At 43.9% G+C, this 23180-nt stretch overlaps 1 protein-coding gene across 7 annotated transcripts in view; it reads left to right on the top strand.

The window, feature by feature from the left end:
- Positions 1-23180, top strand: part of LOC147102682 (myocardin-like) — a 291661-nt gene that overhangs the window by 199828 nt on the left and 68653 nt on the right. For all 7 annotated transcript variants that reach the window (XM_085963400.1, XM_085963399.1, XM_085963402.1 and 4 more), the window contains exon 3: positions 11459-11514. In XM_085963400.1, the coding sequence (XP_085819526.1) occupies positions 11459-11514 (56 nt within the window). The remainder of the gene's footprint in view (positions 1-11458; positions 11515-23180) is intronic.

Raw genomic sequence — 23180 nt, 5'->3', positions numbered from 1 at the left:
CTGAATTTGGATGATCAGCCATGATCTCATTGAATGGCGGAGCAGGCTCAAGGGGCCGAATGGCCGACTCCTGCTCCTATCTTCTATGTTTCTATGTAACAATTCGGATAGAGAAAAAAAGTAGGGAAAAGGTCAATAAAACAAGAACGAGTAAATCGTTTAAATTTTTTTCCCTCAGTTTTGAATAATGTTTTAATGTTTATTTTAGTAACTTCTGGGTGAATATGAGCTATGGGTTGGGGTGGGGGTGCCTGGGCACACCATTCACCCCCCCCCCCCCCCCCCATCCCCAACCCCAGGGCAGGCAGAGGCCGAAGTTTCCATTGACATGAGGCAGGTGGTCTCCAGAGATGGGCCCAAAGTGATGTCTCTGTCCAAATGCCTCATGCTAATTAGATGCCAACCCCCTGACTCCACAAACACTGGCAGCGCCAGCGCTGGAGGGCACCGTTGGACAGAATCCCAGCATAACCAACCGGAATCACAAGCCAAGGAATTTTGGGACACAGGTTTGTAACAATATAGGAACATCGGTATCTCCTTGCACAGAGTTACTTGCTGCATTTGTAAAAGCTTCCTCTCCTTAATAATTTTGCAGGTTATTAGGGATTAACAAAAAGAAACTGAAAGTCAACTCAGAGGAAGCTGGCTCACTCTTTGTCTCGCCACATTTTTTCCCTTACTTCCTTTTCCACCCATGTTTGAAATTTGTTTTTATACCTTTTGGTTTTTCCCATGTCCTGCACTATTTCTCAGCCAATCGGGGCAACCTGGGCTTTTTTTTCGACTCATAAGCCACCGCTTAGAGATGTGCAGGAACAACCAAGGCTGCTCCTCAGCTCAGTTGTCTTTCTCTCCTTTGCTTACTACCTCCCCGAAAGAATATCCAAGACTAGGACCTCACGATGTGAGTAATCAACACAATGGCCCCCCAACCCCCCCTTACATTCCCCCTTTGTCTTGACTCTTAAGGGTCAATATGGAACTATTGCGTTTTGATACCCAGAAGATATTTTTGAAATAATATTAATAGAGATAGGACAATTTTAGGAGATTGAGACTTTTACAAATGTTGTTTTTAATGGGCCAAGGTCTGGAGCAGTGATTTCATTCAAAAAGCCCCACCAGGATTCATTGGGTCACATTTCTTTCTGTTCCCTATTAGCTGTTTGTTGACTTTTGCAATGCTGAGTGATAAGCAAATCATTTCAGTTACATACTGCTGTGTGGAACACTTTGCTGGGCTGCTATCTCCGAAAAGATTGAGTACTAAAGAGTTTTGAGTAAAAGCTCCAAGTACCATGCTCAGCTGCCCTGCAGTAAACGATACCAAAATACCAAAAGATTATTCAAGTGGATTGAACATATGCCTGCAGTAAAACTGTTCAGGGTGACCTGACTTGGAGCATCAGATGCTGCTGAAGCAGAGTCCATCGGGGAGAATTTCCCCTCCTTTGCACCTCCCGTGAGAAGGCGCAAAGGCATTTTCGCCCAGATTCCATAATTCCGCAGGAGGTTGGTTGCGCCCCGATCTCATGCACCCGGAGATCGTGACATCATCTCCAGGCGCAGCGCCCCGGCAGAAAATTTCCCCTTCGCCCCCTGCAGCAGCGCCGGGCGATGGCAGCGACTGCTGCAAGGGGACGCGAGCAGGGCGGGCGGGCGGCTGCTAGCGGGGCGGATGTTAAAGGTGAGGTAGCCGGCCGCCCTGAAAAAAAATGTCGGCTTTTTTTGGGGAAAAAAAATTTCTTGCTCTGGATGCGGGGTCCGTGCTGTAATCTCGCGGCACCCCCGCTCCCTGGTGCTGCAGGTAAGTTTTTTTTAAAACTGCAGAGTTCGCAGGGTGGGGGCCCTTCCCTTTAATTCAGGGAAGAGCCCCTGCGATGTGTCAGCGCCACGTGGTCCAGTGGGTGGCGCTGCTGAGCCATGCACCCCGGGTCGCGAACTTCCCCCCCCCCCCTGCGCTCCAGAAGGAAGTGGAGTGCTTAATTTAGCGCTCCACTTCCCTCTTGGAGCAAAAAGTGGGAAATTTAGAAAGGCTGGAAGTGGTTAAGTGCCTGGCGCGAACTTTTCCAGCTTTTCTGATTTAGCGCCCCAAACGGGGCTCGAGGGGAATTTCTAGCCCCGTGAGTTATTTTAGAAAGGAATTAAAAGGGGGAAGGTTAAATGTAGGGAGCGAGCAGGAGAATGGGATTACACTGGGGCAGACTTGATGGGACAAGTGACCTGTTTCTGTGCTGGAGCATTCTATAATTGTATGAAAATTTGAAAATATGCCCAGCAATCTGCATTTCTTTTTGGGGGGTTAACCAGCATAGCATTAAGCAACCCAACAGATGGTAAGTGTTAACGTGAAGAAGGCTGAGCAAGTTCAAAACCCCTTCCAGTGAGAGACAAGACTGTACAGGCATCACACTTTAAGAACCATTCTCGCCTCTTGACAGGTTTCATCACGGAATTGCTCACGAAGCCTTGAAATGAACCCTGGCAAATGGATTACAATTCATGCCTCCATCGTCACGAAGCCGTCTCATTTGAACTGTACAATTACAGGTTAAAAGTACTGGATAATGAAAATAGGAAATGAGGGGAGGGGTAGCAGTATTAATAAAATTGCACCATCATGGCAGTAAAAGGAGGGATCCAAACAAGATGAAATTACTATAGGAAGAGTAAAGGATACAAAATGCTGGTTGGAATATATTACAGATTTTCTGACTGTAATAACTTAAGGGAAGAAAATGTAAGCAGAAAAATTTTGTAATAATTGGAAGATTTTAACCTGCATATAGATTGGGAGAGAAATAAGAGCGCAAAAAGGAAGAGCGTAGATTTATTGGGCCGGATTTTCCCGACTCCCGCGGGTACGTGCGAGCTGCGTACGCACCCGTCGGGGCCTCGCAAGTGCCGGTTTCAGGCATGCGAAGCGTGTGCGCTAAAACCCGGCACTTGTGATCCTCCACCTGCCCGGGAAAAGGGCCTCCGCGGGCAGAGAGTTGCGCTTTCTGCACAACTTAGTGTAAGGCCTGCTTTTACCAGCATAAGAGTTAAAAAAAATTTTTTTTAATGTTTTCACTCATTTATAATTTTACAAAGGTAAGTTTATTTTTAGCCCTGTAAAAAAAACTTTAATTATTTTTTCAAAAATGAAATTTTTGTTTAAAATATTTAATTTAATCTAATTTTAACTAATTTTAAATACATGATTTAAAAAAAATCTATTTAATGTTTAACTGTTTTTAAATGCGAACCGCATGCGCCCCTGGGATACCTGGGCCTCTGCACATTTCGTAGAGCAGAGGCCCAGGATCATAAGCCTCGGGATCTACGGAGCCAGCAGGTAAGTTTTTTCCGATCGGAGGCATCCGCCCGCAGGAAGCCTCCGATCGGAAATTCAGGGGCATTGTATGCATTCAAGATAGCTTGCTAAAGCAGCATGTCTTCGCCCTAACAAAGGAGTAGGCAATACCCGAATACTTGTGACTAACAGACCAGAAAAAGTTAACAAACTGATAGCAAGAGGGTATCTTGGGAACATGGACCGTAATCCGATTGAGTTTGCCATCTGGCCTGAAGGGGACAAACGTGAGGCACAAACCAAGATCTTGGTTGTGAACAAGGCTACCTTTTGAAGGGACAAGGAAAGAGTTTCACTAGAATAGGGCAGGGGGAAATTATTGGTCCGGAAATCTAGAGGCCAGCTGTGGAATCAATTCAAAATGGATTACAAATAAGTTTGTACTCCTAAAAGGCAACGGGGGGTACTTATGGCGTGAAGTATAAATAGTTGATGAGAGTGGTTAGGAACTGTAGTAAATTAAAGGAGAAGGCATAAGGGTGAATACTAGTGGCAAGAATGAGAAAAGAGGAATTTAATATGTAACAAATTATAAAATAATAAGGAAAAGCAAAAAAGGAGCATGCTTAAAAGAAAAGCTTGCAGATGGCATCAATGATAATAGCAATGTTTTTATTAACTACAGCAAGAAAAGGAGAGAGGCAAAGGAGGAGATGGCTGCACTAAAACAGATTTAGATATGACTAAAAGAAAGAGAGAAAGGCGAACTTCTATTTATACAGAGCATTTCACAGCCTCAGGACATCCCAAAATACTTCATAGTCTGTGAATTACTATTGAAGTGCAGTCACTGTTACATAGGCAAACTTGACATCCAGTTTGCAGACAGGCAGCAAGGTCTTTCAAACAGCTATGAGATAAATGACTAGTTAATCTGTTCTGGTCCAGAGATCAGTGTTGGCCAGCACCAGTGTTCCTTTTAAGCTGCGCAGCGCTCTGCAGCTCCCGCCCGCGCAGCCGGCTCACCGGCTTTTAAATAGGAAAAAGTGCGTATTTTGAGTGGGCCGCGCAGCCAAAAAAAATTAAAGGGAACATTGGCCAGGTCACTGAGCGACTTCCCTACTCTTTTTTTTCCTAAGAAGAGCTGTGGAATCTTTTACATCTACCTGAACAAGCAAATAGGATCTCAGTACTACATTAAAGCTCACGTCCTGGCGTGGAACCCAAAACTTCTGCCGCGGAACCAAGTGCGCTACCACTGAGTCAAATGAAACTGGCCAAATAGAGGAAACCCACACAATGGAAATTCTAAATGATTATTTTACATCAGCCTTTAAAGTGGAGAAAGAAGATACATTACTCTTCCATATACCTCTGATAGAGATTAGTGAAGGGCAGAAACTTGGAGATCATCGAAGAAAGCAAAATAATAATGGATAAATTGATGGAATTGAAGCCTGACAAATTCCAGGCCCAGATGGTTCCACCCAAGGGTATTAAAAGAAATAGGTAATAAAATTGGTTATAATCTTCCAACGCTCACTGGGTTTGAGAATATTGCCAGGAAATATTACACTTTTATTCAAAAAAGGAGGTCGGGACAAACCATGTAACTGCAAGCCTGTATGTTTAAAGTTAATAGTGATGAAAATTGCTAGAATCCATCATCAGGGACAGAATAAGTGAGCACTTGGAAAGGTATCAGCTGGGACTGACGTTAACATTGCAAATGTCTTTTGTGCAAACTATAAATCCACCATAGTATGTTGTCAATTCCTGTTCTATATCACATGGGGATGTCTTCGAAGTTTCAGTAACAGGCAGCCTTCACAAAAGCATATGACACATTCAGTGGGGAATGGGAAAAAAGTGATCCTGTAAGAGGAGAGGATTGAACTGATTTGCAGCAAAACAACTGTAACCTTCTTGAAAGAGAGGTTTTTAATTCACATTATCGATGACGATGCCAGACATGCAAGTCCGACACAAGACGGGTTTGCAAGGAATCAGAAGTCCCTAAAATTGTGGTCGGCGGCGTAGCGAAGGAGTACGCCACCGACCTCTGAACGAAATCCCCACTTAGCTGGCGCGAAGCCCCAAACGAAAACTTGCTTGGAAATGCTGCGGAGTTGTGCGCAGTGTAGTGGCCCACGGATCCCAGGGGCGCACCGTAGGGCGGTGCTCCTTTCACTAGCCAATCAGGAAACATTGACAGCCCTGTTTGATTAAAGGAAAAGTCAGGTTAATTTGAATCAAGCCTACAGCAGAGTTAAGCAGAGCAACCTGACAGCCTCACTATAAATATTGGCTGGCCTTCACTCTTAGATTTATTTTTCTTCCAACACCTGTTTTCTTGCAAGCTTACATCAATACATTTCCATATATCTGTAAATGAACTGACAAAAAGTTGAAATCTATTTTGATAACATTATTTAATATTTACACACAAGTTATTATGGCCCTAAAATTGCAATTTTCTCATTCCCCCCGCTCCGTACCCTGTGCAAACAGGCTCCTGTGCCTGTTTGCACCAGTCATAAAATTTTATAGCGTAATTGATGCGCAGTTGGTGGGCAATTAGCCCAACTTTTCACCAGCAATGAGGATTTGAAAGTCGCAGTGGATCGTCTTTCTATTCGGAACTTAACATCGCAAGTTCAGGATTTAGCGCATGCGCTTGGAAATCCCAAGCTTGCAGTCAATTTCAAAGGCGGTATGACAGCGTACTCTCAGAGTACGCCGTCAGACCGACCGCAAATTCAGGGCCATAATGTCCTGTGTACATGAGGTGTAGCATGATTTTCATCGAGGTGTCCTACTTTTGCCGATATAAATGTGTAAGAAGGGACTTGTACAGCTTTAAAGACCTGAGGTGACCTCACTTTCCACAGCCTAAGCATCTAATTTGTGTGTTTTCTTTTTCAATCTTAAGGTAGAGGTTTTTAGATTTAAAAAGCTTATGCCGGTCAGAACTATATCAAGAGCAAACTACTCAGTTAACATTGACAGGAGATAGCAGCTGCGCTTGAAACTGACAGGGTATGGCATGGCATTGGCCACTTTGTGCTTTATCACACCGTATAGGATAACAGGAGTTTGAGCATCTGATTCCAATGGTTGTTAAATCTTAAAGGAATGCTACTCTCTATAGAGCCATCACCTAAAAGGTCAGTGAATCAGGCTACCCAATGGCTGTTTCACTTCTCTTCAAGGGATAATGTCAGAATACAAAAACAATGTCCAAATTATGGAACCTTGAGCTAACTCTGTTTGAACTGTTATCTACATATAACTTCTGTTATGAACATTTTCATTAACTGTACACTGTTGTACCACCTCTTCCCAGTGAGGCAGTGTCAGCTTGGCTCAGTTAGTGTCATCTCCTCTAAGTCAGAGGTTTGTGGTTTCTCGTCATTGAGGCTGACACTCCTGTGTGGTACTGAGGCAGCTCTGTATTGTTAAAGAAAGGCCCTGTCTGCCGGTTCTGGGGGTTCGAGTGGACATTGCACATTAGAAGTCTCCTGGCACTATTCAAAAAAAGAACTGGGAGCTCTCGTGCTGGACTGACCAACATTCCTCCCTCAATCAATACCAATAAAGCCGATAACTGGTCATCCATCTCAGTGCTGTTTGTGCAATCTTGCTGTGTGCAAAATGGCTCCTGCATAACAACGGTCACTGAATGTCAAACAGAAATGTAATTCTTCTGTTTGACATACTATGGGATGTTTCTGAGGGTCCGGATAAATGCTGAACATTTCATTTCCAGTGCTGCAGAAAAATAATATACACAGATGCCATAGACAGTGGGGTAGATCTTGACTTTATTGGAGAGTGTAAAATGAGTGATAGCTAGTCGGCAGCCCGTTTTACATCTCCCCCGATTTTACCTGATTTTTATTTCCATTGACTTCTCTTGACAAAGTCAGGATCTACCCCAGTGTGTGATAATCTACTACAAGCAAATTCTAAATCTAAGTAAACTGATGCCAAGTCCCAATTTGCTCCCCACTTAACTACCACTTATGGACATTTACAGTGGTACTTGACGTAAGAAAACTACGAGGCACTTAGTCTGAGTATTAAACAGGGCTTTAATCAACTGTTTTTCAACATGGAGATCTAGTTGTGTCCTTCACTAGTTCCTGTTAAAGAATGTCCTGAGCAAGCTGGGCCCATGCCCGAGTATTTGTAGTCTCCCTGGACAGTGCCACCAGCAGGCCGCCCAGTATCATTTCATAAGTCATTTCCACATGAATGACCAGATTCATGTCAGTGCATACTGTTTCTATCATTGTGACTTTGCTGCATAATTTAGTGATATTACACATTACACAGTGGAGGATTTTCCACTGTGGCGCTTCCGTTACATGGTGGGAACAAGTAGAGGGAAACTGCGCTATTTCCGCCCAGTAAAATCAAATGGGTGGAAAACCATAGGCTGGGAGGTGTGAAATTTTCCTGATATCCACTTCAGTGTGCACCAGGAGTGCCAAAGTGGAAAGTCTCCCATCTTGTTCACTAAAACCTATGCACAAACATTACGCAGAGCTGCCAGAAATCAAATATTATTGGACTATGGCATTTTGTACGGTTTGCAATATAGTGCCATTATTATTTAATCAATGTTCCCATTAAGCTGCACGAGAAATTGAATGGGCGGCACAGCCAGTTAAAGGGCCTGCGCGCCAGAAAAAAATCACAAGGAAAATTGTATATAATAGTGATATTGTTTGGTAGTAATACAGCAATGTATGGTTATAATATAATGTTTTATGGTAGTAATATAACAATATTGTATGGTCATAATGCAGTACCATTGTATTCTTGTAATATATTAATATTCTATGGCTTTACTATACTACCACAATGTGGCTGTAATATTGAATGGTTGTAGTATAGCAACATTGTATATTTGCTATATGTTAATGCTGGATGGTTGTAATATAGTAACATTGTATGCCTGTAATATAGTAATATTATACAATTGTAATGTAGCACCATTGTACAGTTGTAATGGAGTAACGTTATATGGTTGTGGCCTGAAATTCCTTCCCGAAACACCTCTGCCTCTCTACCTCCTCCTGCTTTAAGATGCTCCTTAAAAACTTTGGTCACTTGCCCTAGTATCTCCTTATGTGGCTTGTTGTCAAATTTTGTCTGATTATGAGCCTGTAAAGTGCCTTGGGATGCTTTACTATGTTAAAGGTGCTATATAAATGCAAGTTGTTGTTGTTGACTTTACCAGTGAGCAAGTGCAGGATGAGATCAGTGCACATAGGACTGACCAGGAGGGGAGCAGTGTATATAGGACTGACCAGGAGTGAGACACTGCAGGAGGGTGCAGTGTATAGAGGACTGACAAGGAGTGAGACACTGCAGGAGGGTGCAGTCTATATAGGAGTGACCAGGAGTGAGACACTGCAGGAGGGTGCAGTCTATATAGGACTGACCAAGAGGGAGCAGTGTACAGTATATAGGACTGACCAGGAGTGAGACACTGCAGGAGCGGAGCAGTGTATAGAGCACTGACCAGGAGTGAGACACTGCAGGAGGGGAGCAGTGTATATAGGAGTGACCAGGAGTGAGACACTGCAGGAGGGTGCAGTGTATAGAGGACTGACCAGGAGTGAGGCACTGCAGGAGGGTGCAGTGTATAGAGGACTGACCAGGAGTGAGACACTGCAGGAGGGGAGCAGTGTATATAGGACTGACCAGGAGTGAGACACTGCAGGAGGGGAGCAGTGTATATAGGAGTGACCAGGAGTGAGACACTGCAGAAGGGGAGCAGTGTATACAGGACTGACCAGGAGTGAGACACTGCAGGAGGGTGCAGTGTATATAGGACTGACCAGGAGTGAGACACTGCAGGAGGGTGCAGTGTATATAGGACTGACCAGGAGTGAGACACTGCAGAAGGGGAGCAGTGTATACAGGACTGACCAGGAGTGAGACACTGCAGAAGGGGAGCAGTGTATATAGGACTGACCAGGAGTGAGACACTGCAGGAGGGGAGCAGTGTATATAGGACTGACCAGGAGTGAGACACTGCAGTGGGATGCAGTGTATATAGGACTGACCAGGAGTGAGACACTGCAGGAGGGTGCAGTGTATATAGGACTGACCAGGAGTGAGACACTGCAGAAGGGGAGCAGTGTATATAGGACTGACCAGGAGTGAGACACTGCAGAAGGGGAGCAGTGTATACAGGACTGACCAGGAGTGAGACACTGCAGAAGGGGAGCAGTGTATACAGGACTGACCAGGAGTGAGACACTGCAGGAGGGGAGCAGTGTAGAGAGGACTGAGCAGCGTATTGGTAATTGCACCTCCACAGGCATCCAGGGCCCATGGCTGAAACAGGCGTTAATCCCGTTGCGTATGAAAATAGAAGGCCTAACACCTCTTTTAGGCCCCCTTTACAAAATTGGTCAGCGACTGACCACAGCCTGCGGGGTGCAGTATTCTCGGGTGCTTGGCAGTCAAGCCAGTGGTCCTTAAAAGGAGGCTGCCTCCCCAAAGGTAAGTTGTAACTGTTTAACTTATCTTATTGTGGAGCCAGGAGGAGTATTCCTGCTCCTCCCGGCTCCACACTAAATCCGCAGATAGCTGAAGGCCGCCATTCGCCCCCTTCCAACTGCCTCTTCCATCCCCAGATACTGTTTACCACCTCGGCCATTCAACCTTCCTGCTTCCCGGGACTGACGGGCTGCCTCTCGGGGCTGCGACCGGCACCTGCAGCTGACCGGTAATAAACAAATCAGGCCGGCGGACCAATTTCTCGTGGCCCTCCTTGTGCCCCCAATTGGCGCGCGATCCGATTTCTCGGCTAATGTCCCGCAACGTTTCTGTTTGCATTGCAGTCGTTATTTTCACTTTAAATGATCACAATTGACATTTGTGGCACTGTACGTGGATGAGATACACATAAACCAGGTGCAGCTCCATTAAAAAATGTAATCAAAAATTGAAAGATAACCGTCAGTAGCAAAACAAAAAGACAGCAGAGATCATTTTGGTGCAGTTAAAACCTTGTAGCTCAGTTTCTGCATCTTCACAGCTGACAGGTGAAAGGATAAAGATCAGCAAAGGACTCTTACATTTTTTTGAAAAAGCATTCGGTATGGAGGAGGTGTTCGGAATCATATACGCTGGATGTGCTGTTAATGTCACTGCAGAAGGATATAATTCATGCTGCTTAGCAAAGAACAGGAACTTTCTTAGGTACAGTTCTTTACTTGAGTGTTAAAATGTGATTAAATACTGGAAGGGGAATGTCTCAATTTAACCTCTGCGTTTCCGCAAGCTAAGATAACTATTCACAGATCACATCGTTTAATTACACAGTAAGTTTCTCTGACGTGTATTACGGTTGTTTGTGAGAAAGCTGCCTGATTTCAGTTAAGTGGGCCGGGGTGTGACATCGACTTGACCTCGACCTCACCCTTCAGCCCATAAGTTAAGAACAGCCAATTCTTCAAAAGCAATGTTTGGAGTAGATTATCCCTTGGAGTGTGCATGCAAAGTGCTGCTGGTCCCATTAACGTCAGCATAGCATCGGGATGAATCGGAGCATTTTTCACAGTGATTCCCTCCAGAATTTGACTGTGAATTGGATAACCGGTTTCTCATTTTAATAATTCAATATCTGAAACAAACACACGCATTCATTTTTCAATTAAAACACACACTGCCTGAATTACCTGAAGTTAAATTTGTTAAATATTGCAGGATGAATTTCAGCAGGTAAGTTGTGAAGGGAGATCTACCCGAGTAGGAAATCGAATGTAAGTTGCTCATTCCAAGACTTTGATTAAACATGGCAGAATGCACTTTCGGACAAGGAAAGGATGCAATCATTAATGCTGTCATAATGTGCACCATGGATGGATTTTGTTTCAATGGCATGATATCATTGTGATTGCAAGTATAATTTAGTGCTGATTGTATATAATTGTTATATTATGTCTAGGAAGAGGTCTAATTTCAGCTTCTGTCAATGAAACAAGTTGTGGCATCCTGAAATTGAATGCAGCATCCTGTGGGATTGACTACAGCGAGCATATATTTATGTGTAATTATGGGGCATTTTACAAACTGGAATTAGAGTTATTGATCTCCCTGCTAATCGGGTTGGATTTGTTTTGTTTATTATTCCAGCTCTAAAGAGTCCAGCTGCATTCCACGAGCAAAGGAAAAGCCTGGAAAGAGCCAAGGTATGGACTCCAAATACATAGATGGCAAGATTAGTCATATTTGTGGGCGATATTAATTCAAACAGTGATCCAGACAATTGAATTGAACAACCTGCTCCTTATCAGCCAGAAGATTTCAATCTTGCAATCTGTCAGCAATCTGGACTGTGTGTATTCTCCTAATATGTTTCTGTCAATAGAGCAACGCAAGCCATTTGTTCCCAATTTGAGTACGGAGTATGCTTTCATTGACTGCCTGTTTCAAAACATTTGCAAATGCATTCGCAAAACGTTTTGGCTTGAAATGATTTTGCAACGTTCTTGTGATTTTAGGCTACCTTCAGTTGGTGGAGCTACCGTATAATATTTATGCCACAGTGGTTGAGTGTGATGGAAATTATTACTTTGAAACATTGTCCAAAGTTGCATCCTTAAGCATTTCAACGCTTTCCCCTTGGCAGCTGCACGTTGCTGTAAGAAGCATTGGAATATTTTCCCATTTTTTGATCATGATGGTGACGTTTCCTTCCTCGTTTCTGGTAGTCCACTGGTTTTTCCTGGGCTCCGTTTCAGACATTTGAAAACTAAGCTTATGGTGTTCCGATTAGCATTTGTGTTTTCAACAACTTGCTGAACACCCTCCTGCCTCAAGGCTTCCTCCGCCCCAACCCCCACTCCTCACTCCCACAATTGTTTCTGGGTGATATGAATGTCGTTCTTTTTGCAACAGGAATGGTATTTGCGTAGATATTGTGTTGACTAATTCATCGGTCGTGCAACATTCAGAAGGGTTAAGGCTTGTTGAAAGAACTGTCTTCTAGGTTGTGACAATGCGACAGGGATTGTATCAGATTTATGACTGGCCATACCAACTCCACCAGGTTTACTTTGGGATTTTTGACAGCTGATTAAGACCCACCTGTCGGGAGTCACGGCACGAACATGGCAGAAAACCAGTCCAAAAAGCTGCTAAACAGTTGCCTGCAGGACACCAGGAGATAGGAGTCAGCACCAGGAAACAATTTGATCGGGAAGAGAATAGTTAATCCATTGATAGTGATCCTTAATTAGCACGCTTTAGAACGATTCGTCTCAAACGAATAGCTGAACTTTACTAGATTTTGCGTTCAGTTGAATAGGAAGTGGATTTGCATTTTGTTTCTTTTATTTTACATCCAAATATAAAAGATGAGATATGGAGGGAAATGTATAGTTATCATTTCGAGCCACACTCTCTGGTGCAAGCAATTAAGGTAAGAGTTGAGGCAGCTTTTACAGGACTCAATTTTGAGTTTCAAATGTATGAAACTGTTTAGGATTACTTGAAAAACTTAGAACTACACAAATAGATAAGCAACTAACCGATTAGCATAGGCAGTGCTAAAAATTTAAGATATTATTGAGAAAACTATGCTAGTTAATTAAAAGAAAAATTATTTAAATAGGCTTCCAGAGAATTTGGCTCTTACTGTTGTAATCTGGCGTGTTGCTTTTACCTGAAAATGTATGGTAGATTATCTGAGTCCTCACTTGTTGCTAGTGCCAAAAAGGATATAGAGGCACTGAGGAAGGTGCAAAAAAGATTTACAAGAATGATGCCAGGTCTAAGAGGTTCTAACTATCAGGATAGACTGAACAGGCTGGGTCTCTTTTCTCTAGAACAAAAAGGTGACCTAATAGAGGTCTTTAAAATTATGACGGGGTTTGATAGGGTAGACATAGAGAAGATGTTTCCACTTGTGGGGGAGTTCAAAACTAGGGGCCATAAATATAAGATAGTCACTAATAAATCCAATAAGAAATTCAGGAGAAGTTTCTTAACCGAGAGAGTGGTTAGAATGTGGAACTTGCTACCGCATAGGATGATTGAGGCGAATGGCATAGATGCAGTTAAAGGGAGGCTAGATATGGACATGACTGAGAAAGGAATGGAAGGATATGCTGATGGGGTGAGGTGAAGTAAGGTGAAGGAGGCTCGTGTGGCACCGGCATAGACCAGTTGGAACAAAGGCCTGTCTGTGCTGTAAATTCTATGTAATTTTATGTAGTGTGTATTGAAAAATCACAGATATATTACCTGTGATTTACGGTCCATTGATTTCACTGACCCCATTACTAATATTTTGCCGTAAAATACTCCTGTGCAGCGCCTTGGGACGTTTTACTACGTTAAAGGCGCTATATAAATACAAGTTGTTGTCGATATGTGCTGGCAAGGACTCGGAGGGGGAGAAATTCAACTTACAGGCGTCCAATCTGCGCCATGGGGGTAAAATTGGTTACTGTTCCCATTTGAGATGCTATCCAGCTGTATGATGACCAGCTAGACTGGGCTGATACCTCCTACCATTAAATGGCCTGCTGACACAAACCTAAAGCTAAAATGAAGCATCAGCACTGTCTGAATTTGTTAGACAGTTTTACACTTGCACAATAACTGCACTCAATTTTGGGAAAGTGACCTCCATGTGCTGTTCTCCCACTTTTACACTCGGACTGGGGAGCCAGACCCCAGAGGTGAGCTGGCCTCCGCTTTTATACAGAGATCAACTAGATGGGGCCAGATCCTCCATATTTATATCATTAAAACCAGCTCCCTTCTCCATGGCAGAATCGTGAATCCACATTTTCTCAGATTTATGTATCCTTTTCATGCAGCGACGTGTAGACAACAGACCTGTATGTCTGCAATTAGCTGCACTCATGTAAAAATGCCTGTATGTTAAAAGCTGCTTTTATATTGGTTTTGTGCCATGTTGGTGACACCTTCACCCAATGCACAGGTCTCATACGGCCAGTGACCTACCCAGAATAATCTTGCCATATTTTCTAAGGGCAGCAGCTTGGAAGACTGCGCAGGCCTTCTGTGCACTGGCCATGCCAAATCCACCAAGGTTTCTTTGTGGTTGCCGCTAGCTGAGGCAGATCCATCTGTCGGGCATCATGACACTAACATGGCACAGAACTTGATGGGCCAAATGGCCTCCTTCTGCACTGTAAGTTTCTAAAAGCAGTACAAAAAGCAGCTAAACAGTTGCCTGCAAAGCACCAGGAGGTAGGAGTCAGCACTAGAAGACGATTTGACTGGAAAGAGAATCGTTAATCTGTTGATAGTGATCCTTAATTAGCTCACTTTAAATCGATTCATCTCAGACGTATAGCTGAAGATGGTAACAGGGCAGTGCAAACTTTACCAGATTTTATATTCAGTTGAATATGAAGTGGATTTGCATTTTGTTCCTTTTTTTTTAACATCCTAATATAAAAGACGTGTTGGGGGGGCGGGCGGTGAACTATGGAAGCTTGTCTAGGAATGCACCTGATGGCTATTCCAATGCACTCCTGGCTGGTCTCCCATCCTCCACCCCCCATAAACATGAGCTCATCCAGAACTCCGCTGCCCGTATCCTAACTCACACCAAGTCCCCTTCACCCATCGCCTCTGTGCTTGCTGACCTACATTGGCTCCCAGTTCAGCAACGCTTCGATTTAAAAATTCTCATCCTTGTTTTCAAATCTCTCTGTGGTCTCGCTCCTCCCTATCTCTGTAACCTCCTCCAGCCCCATAACCCTGCAAAATATCGAGTTGCTGTTGGTCCTGTCGCTGAACATCTCTACCCTAATATAAAGCAGTTGTACAACAGCTGTACAACTAGACATGCCTGATGTCGTTTACATGTATTACATTTTCAATGTAGTGCAAACAAACCCTTCTTCCCTTCACTGAAAAATGCACAGACAAGGGAATCTTACGCCCATGCGTGCTTCCTTTACTCACTCACTTTGGCAGTTTTTGTTTGAACAGTGGGCACTGGTACTTTGAATGCAGAACACAACAAAAGATGCTTTAAGTTCTTCACAAAAAACGTAATACGATTGATTGTCAATTCCTGCCTTCCCATGGTATGAGTCAGAGAAATATATCTACATATATATTAGGCTATTTTTCTCTTATGCAGTAATGAGACCAGCTTCTTACTCCAGTTTGTTCAGTTATGGCAGCGTGAGCGCCGTGTCCAAGAGCTGGGAGCAGGGGGGAGGGAGGGAGAGAGGGAGGGAGAGGGGGAGGGAGGGAGAGGGGGAGGGAGGGAGGGAGAGAGAGGGGGAGGGAGGGAGAGCGGGAGGGAGGGAGGGAGAGAGGGGGGGGCGGGTTCAGAATTTAACTATTTTAATGAGGCTGGCAGCCTCTGATTTAACCTGCTTTGCAGTGGGTGGCCGGGTTTCCCAGGCCTCAGGAAACCCGACAGCTGAAGTGAGGAGAGGACAGCTTCGGGGAGAAGGTTTACAGCACTGCTTGTGGGCCAGGAGGAGCAGGAGTGCTACCCCGGCCCCCCAAGCTCCCCGCCCATTAGACACCCCCCCCCCCCTCCATACAAAGGCCCCCCCGGGATCAGACCTCATGGGGTCATGGATCGGACACACCTAGTCCTGCAGCCTGCTCCGGAGTCCTCCCCGCCCAACTGGAAGCCAAATCTGTCAATCAAGCTGACTTCCAGGCGGGGAACATGTTGGGGCCAAAAGACGCATGCTGTGGAATTAGGCCCTCCACAGCGTGTGGGGAAACCCGGTCTTCCAGGATTCCCATCTGAAACTCCGCCCCCCCCCCCCCCTCTACGTAACCCTGTTAATATCTAGGCCTGCGTGCCTCAGTGAGGATTCTTTAATCTGATTGGTTGAAGAGACACGCTGTTGCTTCCCCTGCTCACAAAAGCTACAGATCCCCTGAAGAGGGCACTGTGCTGGGAAAGATATCCAACTACCACAAGTTGCCACTCAAAAGCCCGCAAAAAGTCTGTGGGTAGCTGCAAGCTTAATGAATGGCGAGCACTGTTCCTTTGCCACTGACCGCAAAATCCTTTGCCACTGACCGCAAAATCCAAGCCATTATGGTTTTTTTTTAAGCCAGCCATTGCAGAGGCGTGTATAAAGAACTGTGGTGAATGAGGGTGGGTCAGGGGTTGGAATAGGGAATGATTCTGGGATGAGGAGCTGGGTGGAAGAATTGTATAACCCATGCAAAAAAACAATTTAGTGGGACACGTCCCTCACATTGTGATTGTGCCCTTTACCCATTCTGATTTAGTTCAACTTCCTCTCTTCTGCAGAAGTAATACAGGTTGACTATCCCTTATCCGAAAACCTTGGGACCAGCTGTGTTTCGGTTTTCGGAAATTTTCGGATTTCAGAAGGTATTATTTCAGACTGGGAAACTCTGAACATTAAATTAATTTGGTAATTAGTATTTGTATTTAATATAAATTTTAAAAGTTCAGGCTACCTCCTGTGACTGTTGCGTGTCTCATTCCCCTTCCTGCTTCTCTGTGCTGCCGCTCCTAGTCTGTTTACAGCTCCCCCTGCTCCGTACCTGAATTCCTTGACTTAGCGGGGGTCTGGGGCTCGACTGCCGCTGCCAGTTGTGGGAAAGCCGGATATCGGCTGACTCCTACGCTAAGCTGGCCCGCAAATCAGGTCAGAAAAGCATCGGCCGCGTCGGGTCAGGTTTGGCATCACTCGGGTTATGTCGTGCGCACGACTTACGCTCCACAAAAAAACTTTCGGTTTTCAGAGGTTTTCGGTTTTCAGAAGTGCGGATAAAGGATAGTCTACCTGTATAAAAAATAAATGTGAAATCTTGATTTGGATCTACGATCGGACGGAAGTTTAATTTACATTTAAAATAATTTGGGAATGGCATTGAATTTCAAAACAATTTCTGGCAGATTTGCCACATTTAAGTATGATTGAATCATTTTTTTCCACAAACGGAAGAATGCACAGTACTAAGACTAAATCTAATATTTATGCCTTGGTGGATTAAAGATTCCATCATAAATATCATTGAGATAGTTTTGGTTTTCCAGCAATGTTTGCTGCATAGGTAGTAAGGAGTGTATTTTACTGAAATATATTTTTTATTGAAAATGACACTGTGACAGGGCCAAAGTACTGTAACTGATTTAATTGTCATACAAATTGCAGGGAGCTTTCTCTTAAGGAGTTTGATTATACTTAAGTGGAGATTCTGGCCAATCTCCATAAACATGAAACACCTTAAAAGAAGCTCTTTGAGAGAGTCGCCAAAGGATGGTGAAAAATAGGCAGATCTACTTCCAGCATCAGGCTCATCCCCACTGTACCTAATCATCTTAACACAGACTGAGCAAAATGCTAAATGGGCTTCCAAGTAGGGTGCTGAAGGCTAAAAACCTTGAAGTCACTTAAGAAACAGCTGAGTCCTGTGATGGGCAGGATTGTATTTTTTCCTGAATTGATTAATCTTGCGGTTCTGCCCTCTTGAGAAAAGTGGAGTCTAGTTCCACCCCTCTGCGGGTAAGACACATTTTGTGGAGTAGATGGTGAAGTACCCAACAGCCAAAGGGCCACAAGTTGAAAATTAGGAAGAAAAAGAAAGAAGGAAAACTGCAGCTGCTGAGAAGCTGAAATAGAAGCAGAAAATGCGAGCAGTATACAGCAGAAACATCAGCATCTGTAAAAGAAGATTTTTAAAAATAAGTTACCGTTAAGCTTGGAGATTCTATCAGAACTGAGTTCCTCATTCCTGACATCAGGCCTACACCCCAAAAATTAACCTATCTCTCTTCAGATACTGATTGAGCTGCTTTGCATTTCCAGCTATTTGTTTTATTATTGAAATTAGAAGTAAGAAAGAAATTCAGGCAGAACTTTTGCTTTTACACAAAGCGTACCGTTACCAAGGAAGGCCATTAGAGCAGACAATATAAATAGGACCAAAAAATGGACAAGGTTGTTAGGCCTGATTGCCATTTAACTGCAAAGTATAGCAACCCCATCAGCCAAATAGTGGCCTAGAAATTGGCCTCTTTAGCGCCTCTCGTTATTGTCTCCGAGGGGGGTACGGCAATAACGATTTACCGTTCTGGCGTGGCGAGATGAACGACTCCCGCTCACTTGGCCGGGAGGTTTGCGGCGGTGGTAACAATTTGCACCATGGTCTCCTGCACCCGGAGATCGTGATGTCTTTGCTGTGTGCATCGCCCCAGTAGCGCCCCGGACCGGAACTTCGGTTCCACCCCCTGAAGCATCGCCGTGCGAAAACACCAACAGCTGCAGAGGAGGCATTGTTCGGGAGGCCGGGCGCTTCGAGGGCAGTAGTTAAAGGGGGGAGTTGCCAAGGTAAGAACGAAAATTTGTAAAATGTTTTTTTCCCAATTTTTTCCAATTCCCCTGGGCCGCGATCGATCAGCCCGTCACTCTGCTGGAGTGCATGGGGCTGATCAGGCCGGATCGCAGCTGCCGTTGGGGACCAGCAAACAGATCCCAATGCAGCGATGGCCCTTGACTTTAAGGGAGGGAAGGGGCCTCAAATCGCGGCAGCGCTGCCCAGGACATTGTGCAGTGCTGCACCTCTACCGCCCCGCCTGCCGCCTTTAGCGCTCCAGGAAGGAAGGGCAGCGCTTGAGCGCTCCAATTCCTGGAGTGCTAAACCCAATTTTGTGAAAGCTGGGAACCATTAGCGCCTGGCGGTAAGTTTCCCAGCTTTCAAAAGTTACCGCCCCCAAACGGGACAATAATGAATTATTTTCTCTTTTTCTTCCTCCAACCCCTTTGCTCTTTCAGGGAGTCTGCATGGTAACATTGCCTCCCCAACCCATCCCTACCCCCTTGTCATGGGCCTCTCTTACTAGCATTGGTCTTTCATCTTGACTTGTCTTAACCCATCTTTGACAATGTTTTTGAGACCATTGTGCAGAATCTTTTGTTGCTGTGTACACGTGCAGTTTTCTTAGATCATAACAAACTACTACAAACTGCGTTGGTTTTTGTCCCTCAGTGCTGTCACCGGCACTTTGGTGACACATTCTAAGGTGCAGAAGGCAAGAACCGACTAAAAAAATGACAGAACCAACAAGAGCAAAGAGAGAAAGAAAGGGAAAGAAGGCAAAGGAAGAAAGCCAATACCAAACATGAGAGGGACAGAATTCCCAAAGCAAAGTCAAAGATTTAGAAACAACTAAAGGAAAACAGTGAGAAATACAGTGCTGAGAATAATAGAGCCATACATCAGCAAACCAATGACCAAAGGGGAAATGAAAGCATCAAGGAATAGCCAGAGTACCCTGCGAACATGAATGGCTGCACTTCTGTTGCGACTTTTACATTGATGTCAAGCAACTCGGGGTCTGCATTTATGTGAAAGTAGCACTAAAACGCCAGACTCGGGTCCCAATCTGACTCCCGAGTGCACTAAAATCAAGTGGTGTGTGTCATGAATCTTATCATGACTCATGAAGTAACACTGGGCGGCCAGCTGGTGGCGCCGTCCAAGGAGTATAAATACTCGGGCGTGGGCCCAGCTTGCTCAGGATGTTTCTGTAACCAGGAACTAGTGATGTAACTAGAATCTCATGGTTTTGAAACAGTTGATTAAAGCCTTGTTTTATACTCAAACCAAGTGCTCAGTAGTCTTTTTCCATCAGTGTGAAACTCCCTCAAGGAGCCCAAATCGCACTGCTTGGGCAACGCACCACGTGCATCGTAACTCCACTCCGTGACTGTTGTGAACATCTGTCAGTTTTCCTCTTTGAACGTCAGCACATTTCTTCTTCATTAGTTAGTTGTTTTTTTCTTCTCTCATTGATTAAGTCTTCAGGAACCACTTAAGGAATGTTGCTGGCATCTAACTCAATGAGAGCTTGGGTGTAGAAGACTGCTTCAGACAGAGTACAGGCGTTCCAAGCCCTTGGAACAGGACTGTGATAAAAATCACATTGAACCCCAGGCTACCTCATGAGCAACATTGCAGGAAATTTGCCAGAAGTGATGAAATAATAGATTGGAATTAAAAAATTGCCGCCTTTGCTTTAAGCTCACATTTAAAAAAAAACTAAAATTAGCAAATGGAAGAAAATATAGCCTAAGAAAATTAAAAATTCCTTTCAAAAATTTGATCCCCACTGTCATAATTGGTCAAGTTCTGAAAGCTCTAGTCAAGAAAGCATCTGCTTGTTGTCCCATCTGATTGGAAAATAGCCATCATTTCCATAACAGGGGATCAACTCGGATGCAGATAATTACACATCAGTATTCTTAGTGCTAATTCTGATAAAGTTCTTGGAAATTATAGTGATGACAAGCTGTTGGAACATCTAAACTCAACAACCTGCTAACCTGGCTTTAGAGCAAAGTGGTTGATTTGTAATTCCATGAATCTCATGGTCTGGAAATGGAGTAATTCTCTTGATGCCTAGCATGAAGTTAGAGCAGTTGTCCTTGAGCTTTAGAGAGCATTCAGTAGGATATTCATTGAGAGGACAGAATTGGACAGTGGGTGGACAAATGATGGACATCTGCAGTGAGAAGACCAACTAGTAACTTAAGAAAGGTTGAACACAGTGTTGTTCAATCCATCTCCGCATAGAATTGCAAGCTCTCTCAAGTTGCAGACATTCCGTTGCTTGAATAGATAATCACTGCTGATTTGCACAGAAGGTAGAAATTTCAAGTGAGCTTGGCCCTATTTCTCACCAGGAGCAACACTAGTGTTTATTCACCCTGCGAAATGTTATTATTTATTTGGTTGCAAAAAAAACCTCTTACTCCTGGACTCGGTACAGTGCAAAACCATGCCGATCAGATGAAGATGGTCTACTTCATGCCAAGTTCAGTCTCTACACCAGAAATTCTGAGACACCTGTCAGTGATCGTATCTTCCATCCCTTTGTTATGCCATGTGTTGGGTAGTCTGGCGATAGCGTTTCTCAATATGCTCAATTAGTCAATTATTCTGTGCTAATTGTATTTTTTATTTCACTTCCTCTGATTTTTATTTCTTCATTTTTGATTCCCTTTTAAGTCAAACTAAACTCCACAACATTCATCCATCCCCAAACTTCCACTATTTAACCCTAGCCTGCTGCCTTCTACAGATAGTACTCCACCCTTTTCCCCTCTCTAGTTCTGTGAGCAGCATAGGCAACCTTATGTGTCATAGCATATTAGATCATCTCAATCTGTGTGTACACCTATAACCTTCAATCCCATTCCCAAATAGATACTGGCCACGTTCTTTTGGGAGAACTAAGTGACTTGGTATCAAGTGCTTTTATTGAAATTCTGTTCCACTGCTCATAGGGGAAGAAACTTTCTTCTAATCTGTAGTCTCGCTTGGAACCTGTTAACTTTAAATCTGCATCCTCCAATTCTGTTTTCACAATTTACCTGTTAATATCTACATGATCCAAGCCTCTCAGCCTTTTAAAGACTGGATCGAGGCCCTTTCAGTCTTCCTTTCTCCTATGAAAACAACGGTAGCTCTGTGAGTCTCTCCTGAAATTAGAGCGCTAAGCCCTTGGCTCTCTTCTCTGACTCTTTCTAGCATATGACTGTCCTTTTGAAGGCAGAGCGCCCAAAATTGCACACATTGTAGCATAGCTAGGGATGAGGTGACTCCGTGCTTGGAACGTTGTCCTTTCACCTCTGAGATCTGTGTTTAAGTCCATTCCAGATTTCTATGGGGTGGGTGAAATTCCTCGTTCATTGCCAGCTAGCTGTGAGGGTACTAAGTGAAATGAGCTTTGCCAGTTTTAGTTGGTGTCAGAACGGATCACAGCCCGAAAGTGTAATTTGTCACCAACTGCACTCAATTGTGGAGAGACCACAAAGGGTAGTTGGTATGAAGATATCATAGTTTTGCAGTGGACGCACCGTTCTGAGGCTGTATTTAATGCTCAGAGTTAGGGTTGTGTAGTGGGAACTTTAGTTAGTATCAACGCTCCCTCTACATATTACCGTGGGAGCGCAGCCTCTTTATTTAAATGCGTGGTACCTGTCAGTTTGCAGCGGGCGGGCACGCGCAGTATCTTCGACGGGACAGCTCGTGAGCAACCCGCGCGGCACCTTCACAGATTGGCACGTAGCCGAGCACCCGCTCATCTTACAGGGAACATTGGTCAGTATCTGGCCTTGCTTGACCCATTGCATCCTTCACCTTGACGGACTCCAAAATAAACATGGAATCTTAGTTTTAAAAAAGAAAATATAAAACCGCTTGTTTCTTTTGACGATGACAGCAGTGCTGATGGATCCTTACTTTTATTTATTGCTTTTCTCCAGCAGGTTATGGAAAATATTGCAACAGCAGAAAAAAAATCACAAACTAGAATACACAAATAAAAATTACACGGCACTAAAAGTGATGGAATGTTCTAGACTTTTGTCAATGTGGAAATACAGTAGTTTGTACAAGCAGAAGGCAAGGGAACCCATTTCATAAATCATATTGAAATTGTTTTAATGATACCCAGGGAAAACTGTAGTCCCAGCATATAATTATGGGCTGATTGAGTGATTTGGTATAATGACCTAAACCACACAATGTCATACTGTGAGGGGAGAATACATCTTGATGGAATCATAAATGTGTTGCACATTATAAAATTAATCCTCATAAGCAATGGAAAAACAGATATTTGAACCCATATCGTAAGTCCCACTCACATCATCGTAATACATATCATGTGTTAAATGTAGAAGTACCAGCAGTTCTTTGGAAGAGCTGAGCATTTTAATTTCCTGCCTTGATTATTCATTTGAATAGTGATTTGATGTTGATGAAAAAGTAAGAATGTAATGAGGAATAGGGATCCGTTATATCTGCGTATCATTGTACACGCCTGTGTGTATTGGTCTGAGAGGAACACTTTATA

Source organism: Somniosus microcephalus, chromosome 21 (assembly GCF_052327205.1).
Source record: "Somniosus microcephalus isolate GS21.2 chromosome 21, FLI_Smic_1.0, whole genome shotgun sequence".
NCBI lineage: Eukaryota > Metazoa > Chordata > Chondrichthyes > Squaliformes > Somniosidae > Somniosus > Somniosus microcephalus.
This window is presented reverse-complemented; position numbering and strand designations above follow the sequence as displayed.